A 12,426-nucleotide genomic window follows, 5' to 3' on the forward strand; every position below is an offset into this window, starting at 1 on the left:
GGCTGTTTCTTCCAACACACAGACACCAAAGCAAAGCTGTAAGACACACGAAGAATCAGGGAATGTGACACTGCCGAAGGCAAGACATAAACCGTAGAAGATGAAGGTCTATCAGATGCCTAACTGTTCAAAATAACTGTCTTAAAGAAGCTCCGTGAGCTATCTTCCACAAGGGTGCCAAGAACACACAATTGGGAAAGGATAGTACTTTCAATAAATGATGCTGGGAAAACTAGACACCCACATGCAGAAGAATGAAACTGGACCCTCGGCTCACACCATATATAAAATCAAGTCAAAATGGACCAGAGACTTAACCAGAAGGACTGAAACCATAAAACTACAAGAAGAAAGCATAGGGGAAGAGCTTCTTGACGTGAGTTTGGACAATGGTTTTTTGGATATGACACCAAAAGCACAGGCAACAAAGACAAAAATAGACAAGGGGATTGCATCATATTAAAAGCTTCTACACAGCAGAGGAAACAGACAACAGAGTGAAACGGCAACATATAGAATGGGAGAAGATATTTGCAAACCATGTATCTGATAAGCAGCTACTTGTCAGAATATACAAGGAGCTCACACAACTCAACGCAAAGTAGTAACAACCCAATTTAAAAAACAGGTAAAGGACCGGAATAGCCATTTCTCAAAAGAAGACATTCCAATGGCCAAACAGTACATGAAGAGGTGCTCAACATCACTAACCCTCAGGGAAATACAAATCAGAACCACAATGAGATATCACCTCACACCTGTTAGAATGGCTGTTATGAAACAGACAAAAGATAACAAGTGTTGGGCTTCCCTGGTGGCACAGTGGTTAAGAATCCACCTGCCAACGCAGGGGACATGGGTTCGAGCCCTGGTCGGGGAAGATCCCACGTGCCACGGAGCAAGTAAGCCTGTGTGCCACAACTACTGAGCCTGCGCTCTAGAGCCCACAAGCCACAACTACTGAAGCCCGCGGGCCTAGAGCCTTTGCTCCACAACAAGAGAAGCCACTGCAATGAGAAGCCCGCGCACCGCAAGGAACAGTAGCCCCCACTCACCGCAACTAGAGAAAGCCCACGCACAGCAACGAAGACCCAGCACAGCCAAAGATAAATAAATAAGTTAATTAAAAAAAAAGATAACGAGTGTTGGCAAAGTTGTGGAGAAAAGAGAACCCTATGCATTGTTGCTGGGAACACAAATCGGTGCAGCCACTGTGGAAAACAGTATGGAGTTTCCTCAAAAAATTAAAACTACAACTACCTACCATAGGATCCAGCAATTCCACTTCCGGGTATATAGCCAAAGCAGATGAAACCACGATCTCGGAGACATATCTGCACTCCTATGTTCACTGCAGCATTATACACATTAGCCAGGATATGGATACAACCTCAATGCCTGTCGAAAGATGAAGAGATAAAGAAAATGTGAGATACGCACGCGCGCGCGCGCACACACACACACACTGGAATATTATTCAGCCTTTAAAAAGAAGGGAATCCTTCCGTTTGGGAAACGTGGATGAAACTGGAGGACATTATGTGAAGTAAAAGAAGCCAGACACAGACAGACAAATACAGCCCAAGCTCACTTCCCTGGGGGATCTAGAATAATCAGGCTCATAGAAACACAGAGGAATGGTAGTTGCCAGAGGCTGGGAAAGGGGTCAGTGGGGAGATGCTGGTCACGGGGAACAAAGTTTCAGTTATGCAGTCGAGTCACTTCTGGAGATGTGATGTACGGTGATGTGACTACAGTTCACAATATTCCATCGTAGACTTGAAATTTGCTTACAGGATAGACCTTAAGTGTTCTCACCACACACACACTCACACACAAATGTTCAGTATGTGAGGTCATGGATATGTTAATTAGCTTAATTGTGGTGATTATATCACAAGGTAAGTGTATATAAAAACATCAAGTGGGACTTCCCTGGCGGTCCGGTGATTAAGAATCCACCTTCCACTGCTTGGGACGCAGGTTGGATCCCTGGTCAGGGAACTAAGATCCCACATGCCACGGGGCAACTAAGCCCACAAGCTGCAACTACTGAGCCCATGCACCCTGGAGCCTGCGCACGCAACGAAAGATCCCGCCTGCCACAGCGAAGATCCTGCGTGCCACAACTAAGACCCAACACAGCCAAGTAAATAAATAAATAAATAAATGCTTTTTTTAAAAATAAAAACATTAAGTTGTACATCTTAAATATACACAATTTTTGTTACTTATATCTCAATAAAGCTGAAAATGTTTTCTTTCATTTAATTACACCAAGCACATTGGTAGTTATTCCATCTCTAATTTTAGGCTGTTACTCCCATGTTAACATATGTATTTACATTTTTATTTCTAAACAGCTATGCATTCTCCTCCTCCATTAGAGAAGACAATGTTCTCATTATACTTCACCTGAAATATGGGTACTCTATATACGTGCATGTGCGTGTGCACATCTGTGTGCCTGTGTGCACACGTGTGGGTGCATCTGTGGGTGCGTGTACAAGTTGTGTTAGTTAATTTTTCAGTGCTTTTCATACCATTTTTTTCTCATATGACATCTCACTTTCTCCATTACATCTCTTAGTATTCCTTTCACTGAGTGTGAAAATAGTAAAATATCTAAGAACTTGCGTCTCTGGAAATGCCTTCTCTCACTCTCATTCTCTCTTTATCAAGTTACTTGAAAACATTTCTTATTTCAAACTAAGTGTGTGACTCAACTACTGGGAGAGGAACATACAGGTGATGGGTAAGGGCTCCATCCCCACCAGAACCCTCCTTCTCTCTTAGGAAGACGCAGCCTGACGTGGTGGGCTTGGCGGAATGGACACAGCTCCCACAGGTCAGATGTGGTGGCTGGAACCTCCGCGTAGTTAGGGATTTACCCTCTGATGAGCCTTTCACTTTTGTCCCTTAAAAATAATTTGGCTCAGTGTAAAATTCTTCCCAATTAATTCCCTGAAGGTATTTCTCCAGTATCTTCTGGCATCGCCTTTTGGTACGGGGTAGTCTGGTCCCAATGAGCTTGTCATTCTCTTAATGGTAATTTGCATTTTCTACAGGAAGTAGTTTCAGGACATTTGTAGGGCCTCAGGACAGTCGTCCTTGATTTTTTTCAGTTGAAATGTTCACAAAATAGAATTAACCATTTCGAAGCGTACAATTCACTCTGAGATACTTTTTTTTTAAATTTAACCTTCATTTTCTTAATTTACCATGAAGGGTCAAGATACAGATGTCACTTTTAATTACAGGCGTCCTAGCACTTAGTTGCCCTGTCCTCATCTCTGAAAAATGTTCAATTCTTCATTTCTTTGGCCGTTGTTATACGTCACGACCTTTCCTTCTGACACTTACAATAGATATGACGTGGGCCCTCCTCATTCTATTCCCCAAGTATCTTGAATTTCCATTTCTGGTCTCTCAAACCTTCATTGTGGAACATTTCCTCGATATTGTATTCAATTCCATAACTGGTCCCTCAGCTGTCTTGTCCTTGATGGGGTGACATTTTTTAATGTGTTCATCCTACTGGATTTGTCATCTCTACCTTTTCTACCTCTTAATAACTGCCCTTTCTTCTATAAAATAATCCATATGGTTGCCTCCCTTTATTTTTCAGATACTTAAACACGCTTAATTTAAATCGACTGTCATATTTCCCTACTGATTCTTTTTTTGCATATTTTTATTTCAGCAAAGTCACTAATTGTGTTGTCATACAATCAAGATATTCACATCAAGTATGTTCTACATTTTTTCTACCTCTTTATTGGTTTCCTACTGATTCTGTTTCCTTGCCTAGGACACCCCCATGCGTCAGCAGACGGCTGTCCGTAGCACTGTCATCATTACTAGGGTCACTGTGATGTCCATTCCTGTTAAAGGCTCTGCCCTCACACCCCCGGTCTCTCCTAGAAGGCTTCTCCCGGGGCTGTCCTGGGAGTCAGGCTGACCAGGGGAGACTGCTGCAGCTGCTCTGCCCCGTGCTGCCCACCGTCTCAGACTTAGCATCTGCTCACAGCTGTGGCCTCAGGGATGGTCCAATGGGACCCTCACACTCTCACGAGGGTGGACGCCCAGGGCTGACAGTCGTGCACTGAGTCTGTTTCATGCCACACAGGGGAGGTGGCTCAATGCTGACCACGGGCTTGGGGCAGTGAGCAGAGCTATCCCATTGTCCGTCCAGAAAGGCGGGGAAGTGGGGCCGCAGCTTCAACCTCCACCTGGAGCCCTGACCCCTCCCTGCCTGTGAGGACCTGGGTCCCTCTCTCTGTCCACACAGGTAGGAACCTGCTCCCTATGACCCCCTTGATGATCCCGGTCAGCGGGGGCCACTCAGCCTAGTTCCCTCTTCTTTGGTCTGGTTCCCTCTCCATTTGGGGAACTTTCTTTCTCTTTTTCTGCGTGTGTCTGTGGGTACGTGTTTCAGAAATATTCAAAATAGCATTTCTCAGTGTTAGGAGCAGAGGAGGGCTCTTAGGTGGGCACCACAATCACCCACTTTGCCGTGGAGTCTGAGCCCAGGATCCTCTCATGTCCCACCCACTGCTATTGTCACCTGCTCTGGAAATTAACAATGGTGATCCTGCAATGAACCTGACACCATTGAGCTCACAGCCACGCTGAGGAGTGGGGCTCGTGACAACATGCAGAGGAGGAAACTCAGGCTCAGAAAGGGCACTGCCCTCACGGTTACAAGAGCAGTGGGACAGATTTAAATAGAGATGTCTTCCTTCAAAGGGAGACCCCTAACTCAAATCAAGGTCCCCGCAGCTTCCAGGCAGGACGACAGGACGGGGAGGAGAGCCCTGTCCAAGGATCAAGGGCCACCGAGCAGGCAGGAACGACTCAGGGGCTTGTTCCCAGGAAGGTGGGGTGGACGCTGTTGCAAGAAAAAGGGAGAAGTCCCTGAAGGGGGCTGAGACACAAAGCAAACCCACACTCTGGGGCCAGGGGAGCAGGCATGTTTCCGTCTTTATTGCCCCGAACTTCTCCTCTGTGCTCATTGCCACACTGACCTCCACGGAGCTGTAGGCAGATGTTACACGTGTGTCTCTGCTGATCCGAGCTCTGCGGTGCAGCAGGAACCTGCAACCTCCCTGAAGCATCGCCAGGGCCTGGGTGACCCCTGTCCATGGTGAGGACCCCACAGGGATCTGCTGATGGACCAGCTGAGGACGAAGGAGACCCAATGGGGAGGCTCTGAGAGGGAAAGACGTGCCTGGGTCACCCTCATATGGAAGGGGCGTCTCAGGAAGACACCGGGTCTGTCATGGGAATGAGAGCCAGGCTCCTGGGGAGGGGCAGTTCCCCTTCCTGTGGGGCTGCTGACGTGACAGCCCCGTGACGGGGAGGACCAGACTCCCAGTGGACACACCCTCGGGTCTTCGTCCTGAGGGCACCGTGGTCTCCTCCATCTGCACCGCCTGGACCACAGGGACGAGACGCCATGACCCCCAGCCTCACGGCCCTGCTCTGCCTCGGTGAGATGGAGGAGGGGGAGGGGAAGCCCCAGCCAGGGAGGGACCCCTCCCCACAGCCAGGCTGCTCTGTCAGGAGACCCCAGGACTCAGGAGGCTCACGGGTAGGAGAGGCGCTGCTCAGGATTCAGGGCGAACCTCTCACAGGGGTCTCTCTTCCAGGGCTGAGTGTGAGCCCGAGGACCCAGGTGCAGGCAGGTGAGTCTGTCCCCAGGTGTCCCACCTCCCTACTGATCATGGGGACAAGGGGCCACCCCCAGGCAATGGGGTGGGGAACAGCAGTTCTGGGCTGAAGGAGGGGGAGTCCGGGAGGTTGGGGGCTGAGAGCCGGGGACCTGGGGGTGAGGATGTCTTGTGACCCAGCCTCTGATGTCCTTCCAGGCACCCTCCCCAAACCCACCATCTGGGCTGAGCCAGGCTCTGTGATCCCCTGGGGGAGCCCCGTGACCATCTGGTGTCAGGGGACCCGGGGGCCCTGGGTGTTCCGTTTGGATAAAGAGGGAAGCTCACCTTCCTGGGACAGACAGCCCCCACTGGAGCTCGGGGACAAGGGCAACTTCTCCATCCCACACATGACACAGGACTATGCAGGGAGATATCACTGTTACTACCTCAGCCCCACTGGCTGGTCAGAGAGCAGTGGCCCCCTGGAGCTGGTGATGACAGGTGAGAGGACACTCGGGGGCCCCAGCATCGGGCTCTGCCCTCAGGAAGGGGGTCTGCTCTCAGGGATGTGTCCCTCTCACAGCCCAGCCCTGGGGGAGGAGAGGGGCGTGTGAGCACCATTTCACAAGCTCCCTCCTTCTCTCCTAGGGGCCCACAGGAAACCCACCCTCTCAGCCCTGCCGAGCCCTGTGGTGACCTCGGGAGGGAACGTGACCCTCCAGTGTGGCTCATGGCAGCGACTGGACGGGTTCATTCTGACTAAGGAAGGAGAATCCAACTCCTCCTGGACCCTGGATGCACAGCGAGGCCCCCATGGGCAGACCCAGGCCCTGCTCCCCGTGGGTCGCGTGACCCCCAGCTACAGGTGGATGTTCAGATGCCACGGCTTTTACAGGAACAACCCCCAGGTGTGGTCGGCCCCCAGTGACCCCCTGGAGCTCCTGGTCCCAGGTGAGGAGGTCCCACCCTGGCCTCACGTACTTCTTGAGGCATGAGACAGATTATTAGATGCTTTTCTCCCAGGATTGTCCCAGATGAGAGGGTGGGGTGAGGGGGGAGCAGGGCGCACAGGACAGAGACACAGAGTGTGAGCGACAGACAGTGAGGCCTGCGGACCAGGACGGGAGAAGGGGCTTCATGGGAGGAACCAGCCCCTACAGCCCAGGGCTGATCTTCCCCCAGGTGTGTCTGGGAAGCCCTCCCTCCTGACCCCGCAGGGCCCTGTCGTGACCTCTGGACAGAGGCTGACCCTCCAGTGTCGCTCTGACGTCGCCTATGACAGATTCGCTCTGTCCCAGGAGGGGAGACAGGCCCTCTCCCAGCGCACTGGCCGGCAGCCCCAGGCTGGGCTCTCTCAGGCCGACTTCCCCCTGGGCCCGGTGACCATCACCCACGCGGGCCGGTACAGATGCTACGGTGGACACAACCTCTCCTCCGAGTGGTCGGCCCCCAGTGACCCCCTGGACATCCTGGTGGCAGGTGAGGAGCCAGCGGGTCAGTCAGGGACCCAGACTCTGCACAGGCCCTGCCGGGGGAGCCCCAGCTGGTGATGCTGGGACCAGGCGTGAGGGGTCCCCAGGGAGGGAGGGAGGGAGACAGAGAGAGACGGGGGTGGGCAGGGAGAGGGAGAGACTCGGAGAAAACAGAGACAGACAGAGATGAGGGGCCTCAGGGAGGCCCTGCTGAGTCGCAGTTCAGAACCAGGGGGTGGGCAGCCCCTCACCCCCCTTCCTCTCTCTAGGGTGGTTCCCTGACACGCCCTCACTCTCGGTGCAGCCGGGCCCCGTGGTGGCCTCAGGAGAGAACGTGACCCTGCTGTGTCAGTCAAGGAGCACAAAGGAAACTTTCCTTCTGTCCAAGGAGGGGGCAGCCCAGCCCCCACTGCGTCTTAGATCAAAGTACCGAGGTGGGCATTTCCAGGCCGAATTCTCCATGAGTCCCGTGACCTCAGCCCACAATGGGACCTACAGGTGCTACAGCTCACTCAGCAGTAACCCCTACCTGCTGTCACACGCCAGTGCCCCCCTGGAGCTCGCGGTCTCAGGTGAGGGGCCCCAGCCCTGTCCCCTCTGTGTCCCTGTTGTCAGCTCTGAAGGTGACCCCCTTTCTAGGACAGGAGTGAGGGGGTCTCCAAAGGAGAGTCTAGGGAGGGTGATCCGGAGGGGGTCCAGCCTGCAGAGGGACGGAGGGAAACCAGGCCCTCCCGTCCCTGCTGCTTCTCACGTCCAGTCACCAGACTTCTCAGATAGGAGGAGGGGGAAAGCCAAGGGCAGCCCCAGAGCAGAGACAGCACCAGAGTGTGAGCAGAGGGGGGATCCCAGGGAAGCCGCAGCCCCTCACCCAACTACAGGCGTTTTCCCAGGATCCTCTGGGGACACCACCACCCACACACAGGGCCCAGTGGCTGGTGAGCCACTGGGGCCTCTGCCCAATATGTGGACACCTGGCCCCAGGCCTGTCCCTTGAGGTCCTCAGCTGCTCTAAATCCTGACCCAATCTCAGCACAGCTTGTGTCCCAGGGGGGCTGGGAGTCAGGTAGAGATGCTGGAGTGACCACAGGCACCAGGAGCTCTGAGGCTGGTGGATGAAGGGTGGGGGTCATGGAGAGGGAATGACCCCTCGGGGCCCATCCTGGGGGAGGAGCATTGGGCTGATGTGGGGAGAAGCAGCCCCCGACCCTAACCTCCTGTCCTGACCCCCAGGAGGCTCTGAAGTTGGGGCCCGTCCCCCCACGGAGCCAGGCCCGCAGACGGGTGACTGAGGGTCTGTGGGACATGGTGTTGGGCCCAGGGGGGAAGGGCTCGGTTATGGCCTTGGTTCACGCACCTCTGGAGACGCTGACTTGGGCCCCCTTCCCCTGCCTGGGCCTCAGTTTCTCCAAGTGTAAAGGCAGAGAATCGTGGCCCGGAGCTTAGATTTCCTTCAGTTCTGACTTCTGGCTCTGACCCCCCAGGAGAGGAGGCCTCACAGGGAGGCCCCTGAGCATGTGACTGTATGGGGGCCTGTCCCCAGTGCCGCAGTGGTGGTGGCATTGTACGGGGAGGGGGAGGGAAAGATGAAGAGTCCACCGCACACAGCCGGCCCCTCCCCCAGTCCCTGCTGTGGTGGGGGAGGGCAGGGTAACAAGGAAGGACCCTCGGCTCCAGATGAGACCCTCGGACAGGCACCCCTGCAGATGAGAAGCCCCCAGAGCACAAAGCTGGTGTCCACCTTGGGCGGGGCGCGGCAGGAGGACAGCTCAGGGAGCCCACAGCCCTGGGTTCCAATCCCAGCTCTGCCACCTCCAGACTGGGTCACTGGGGTTGGTGAATTCCCTCTCTGTGCCTCAGTTTCCTCATCTGTAAAATGGGTGGGGTGGGTTAGAGGAGATGAATGCACAGACCCCAGCACGAGCCTGCACACAGTAGGCGCTCAATTAAATGGCATCTTGGGCTCATGCATGACGTCACTGGTGCCCCAGGTCTCAAATGGTACCTGAACGTCCTGATCGGGGTCTCGGTGGCCTTCGTCCTGCTGCCCCTCGTCCTCCTGCCCCTCGTCCTCCTCATCCGACACCGGGGTCAGAGCAGACGCAGGAAGTCGGGTAAGGAACAGGGTGACCCAGACCCCTGGAGGTGGTGGGCTTAGGGTACCAGCTGAAGGGAAACCTAAGAGATGGGCAAGGTCAGCTTAGAAAAAGATTGTCCAGAGTCTGAAACTCAAAAATCTAGAAAGAAAACACGTACTGTCAGCTGACATGTATAATTTAAGGTATTTTCCTCCTTTGCAATCTCATGAAGTGTTGAAACATGTACGCAAGTATGAGTTCAGGTCTCCTTCTTTCCTCCTGAATCCCGAGTGAGGGGCAGGGGGCGTAAGAGTCCCAGGGCCGAGCCTTTGTCATCTGCCCCAGCCCAGGGCGAGGCTGATTTCCACCCTCCCGCAGGGGCTGCAGACCCAGAGCCCAAGGACACAGGCCTGCAGAGCAGGTAACTCCCGCCCCGAAGACCCCCAGGCCCGCCCCGCCCGCAGCTCCCCCTCATTCTCCCCCTAACACGCCCGCCTCCTCCCCAGCTCCTGCCCAGCCGCCGCCGCCCAGGACCAGGCCCTCTGTGAGCAGAAGAGGATGGGGTGGGGGACACAGGGTTCTGGAGGCACCTGTGTGGGGGAGGGGAAGGCTGGGAACGGGTGGGCTCATGGGGTGCGGACTGAAACCCCACACTTCCCCTCACCCCTGGGTCTCAGTGGCCCCTTCTGGATACACTGTGGGGGCTCCAGCCCTGAGGGATCTCAGGGGATCCCACCAAGCGATACACACCCTGTTCTGCCCCAGCAGATGCTGCCGTGAAGGACACACAGCCTGAGGACGGGGTGCAGCTGGACCATCCGGTGAGACCCCTGCTCCTGTCCAGGCCACCAGAGACCTTCTTGTTGCCAAACTCAGTCCAATGGACACGTCTCTGTCCTCACATCCCAGCTCCAGCAGCGTCCCACACTGACCTCCCCTTCCGGGCTTCCTGGGTCGTCCTGCTGTAACTCCACCCCTCCTGCTTCCTTGTGACCTCATGGCCCCTCCTTCGGGGTCCCCTTTCCTGGCTCCCCGTCCTCTGTCTGACCTTCTGGCGTTGCAGAGAAGCCCCACGTCTCAAGAGGATTTGTGAATAAGTGAATCACCCGAAAGTCCCCAGGCCCCCCTTCCTTCATTCACCCAAAAGTGGTGCACAAGGAGAGCGCATCCCCCCGGCTCCCTGTAGGTGCTGCAGGTGCAGCAGGGAGCTCACCTGGTGGGTGAGAAGACTATATGTAAAGAAGCAGGTAGCGTCCTAGAATGCAAGGTCCCGATAAGGAAAGTAAAGCAAGAGAAGGTGACAAGAGTGCATAGGGGGAGGGGGTCAGCAAGTGCAAAGGTCCTGAGGCAGGGACGTGCTTTTGCAGGAAGATGGCCGTGCAGCTGGAGCCAAATGAGCAAGGGAGATAACGTGTTAATACTGAAATCAGAACCGTAGAAAGAATCCAGAGGCTCCGAGGTGTTAGGAGGTCCCCGGAGTTTCCATCAGGAAAGTGACCTGACCTAAGGTTTTAAAGCATCACTCTGCCAACACAGTGGAAAGCTGACGGAAGGAGATCACAGTGGATCCAGGAAGTCCCCTTTCTGTCCTACTCTCTCCCTCCAGCAGAACAGGCAGGATGCAGACCCCCAGGAGGGGACGTACGCCCAGGTGAACCACTCAAGATCAAGACTAAGGCGGGGGGTGGCCACCTCTCCTTCCTCCCTGTCGGGGAGATTGCTGGACACGAAGGACAGACAAGCGGAAGAGGACGGGCAGAGGGACGGTCAGGTGGGTCCCATCCTGTCCGGGCCCCCAGGCTTCCCCCACCCCAACCACACACCCTCCCTCCCTCTCCCCCACCGCAGGCCGCCGCATCTGAAGCCCCCCAGGATGTGACCTATGCCCAGCTGAACCACTTGACCTTCACACGGGAGACTGCAACCCCTGCCCCCCAGTCAGGGGAGCCCCCAGAAGAGCCCAGCGTGTATGCTGCTCTCGCCGTCCGCTAGCCCAGGAAGGACCCAGACCCCACGCTCCAGGGAGGAAGACTGCACGGACCCCGGAAGGCACAGGAGCTGCCTGCCCGCAGTGGACACCGCCTAACGACCAACAGACAGCCTGGACTCCCAACACAGACCACCAGGAGCCCCTGGGACCCTTTGGCAGTCACCTGATTCTACCCTCAAAGATAACTAATATCCTTACGTTTGGGAAATAATGCAACAGACTTCTCAAAAATCAATGTGTGAGTTGAAAACCAAAATCAAAACGAAAAAAAAAACAAAACAGAAGTGTGAAAATATTTTCAATGAATGATAATGTAAATAATACACATTAAAACATATGAAATGAGAAAATTAACAATCATGACTGAATATATTAGAAAAGGCTTCAAAAAAATCGATGACCTAACATATCATACCAAGAGTTCAGGAAAAAATAGCAAATTATTTCAAATGAAGGTAGAAGGTGGAAATAATAATGACAAGGGTAGCTAATAATGAAGACAACCAAAAAGTAGAGAAAATCAATTAAGGCAAAAAATAAACTCATTCTTGAAAACATTCATGAATCCTAGCCACCACAGCCGAGGGAAAAAGAGAGAAGGCTCACACTTCTAATAGCATGAAAGGGATTGCAGACAGCACTACAAATCCTACAGACGTTATAAAGATAGTAACAGAACATTATGAGAAATTTGACGCCAACATACAGAAAATGTAGATGGGATGGAAATCTTCACGTGTACAATTTACTAAATGGATATAAGAATAAATGGAAAATCTACCACCTTATACATTGACTCTAATCCAAACTTACCCACGACTGAACTATATAGAATCTAACAAAGTCAAAATGAAAGAAATAGTAGAATGCTGGTTCCCGGGGTTGGAGCGAGGGGGAAATGGGAAGATATTGGTCAAAGGGCACAAGCTTCCAGTTATAAGATGAATAAGTTCTGGGGATCTAATATACAGCATGGTGGTTACAGCTAATCACACTGTATCCCATTCTTGAGTGTTTTGAAGAGAGCAGATCTCAAATGTTCTCACCAAAAAAAGAAATGGCGACTGTGTGATGGGATGCGGACAAATGCTCTGACGGTCATCATTGTCCGACGTGTAAGTGTGCAGTTCAGGCGGCTTCACTGGTGATTTCTTCCGAGCACTTATGTACTCGTGAAAGACACACACACACGCACACACACCCCAAAACTGCACAAACATTTCCCGAGAACAGAA

General features: G+C 53.4%; 2 protein-coding genes across 3 annotated transcripts in view; one reads left to right on the plus strand and one right to left on the minus strand.

Annotated features, from left to right (window-relative positions):
• The window catches only part of CDC42EP5 (CDC42 effector protein 5), a 198,017-nt gene extending 188,731 nt beyond the window's left edge, over window positions 1-9,286 (minus strand). Inside the window, exons 1-2 of the mRNA XM_060289677.2 lie at window positions 9,129-9,286; window positions 1,265-1,398 (exon numbers count right to left, since the gene is read on the minus strand). The gene's annotated coding sequence lies outside the window, so the exon portion shown is untranslated. The remainder of the gene's footprint in view (window positions 1-1,264; window positions 1,399-9,128) is intronic.
• Window positions 5,392-11,611, plus strand: LOC132594041 (leukocyte immunoglobulin-like receptor subfamily B member 3). 2 transcript variants are annotated; one of them, XM_060289625.2, is made up of 12 exons: window positions 5,392-5,492; window positions 5,652-5,687; window positions 5,871-6,155; window positions 6,303-6,605; window positions 6,837-7,133; window positions 7,396-7,698; window positions 9,115-9,237; window positions 9,580-9,622; window positions 9,708-9,745; window positions 9,970-10,022; window positions 10,808-10,972; window positions 11,050-11,611. In XM_060289625.2, exons 1-12 carry the CDS (start codon window positions 5,459-5,461, stop codon window positions 11,191-11,193), a joined length of 1,824 nt encoding a protein of 607 aa, XP_060145608.1. In that variant the 5' UTR covers window positions 5,392-5,458; the 3' UTR covers window positions 11,194-11,611. The 2 variants fall into 2 exon arrangements, with proteins under 2 accessions (XP_060145608.1, XP_060145609.1); XM_060289626.2 differs by lacking the exon at window positions 10,808-10,972.
• The last annotated feature ends 815 nt before the right edge of the window (window positions 11,612-12,426 follow it).

Source organism: Globicephala melas, chromosome 19, assembly GCF_963455315.2.
Source record: "Globicephala melas chromosome 19, mGloMel1.2, whole genome shotgun sequence".
In the NCBI taxonomy this organism is placed as follows: Eukaryota; Metazoa; Chordata; class Mammalia; order Artiodactyla; family Delphinidae; genus Globicephala; species Globicephala melas.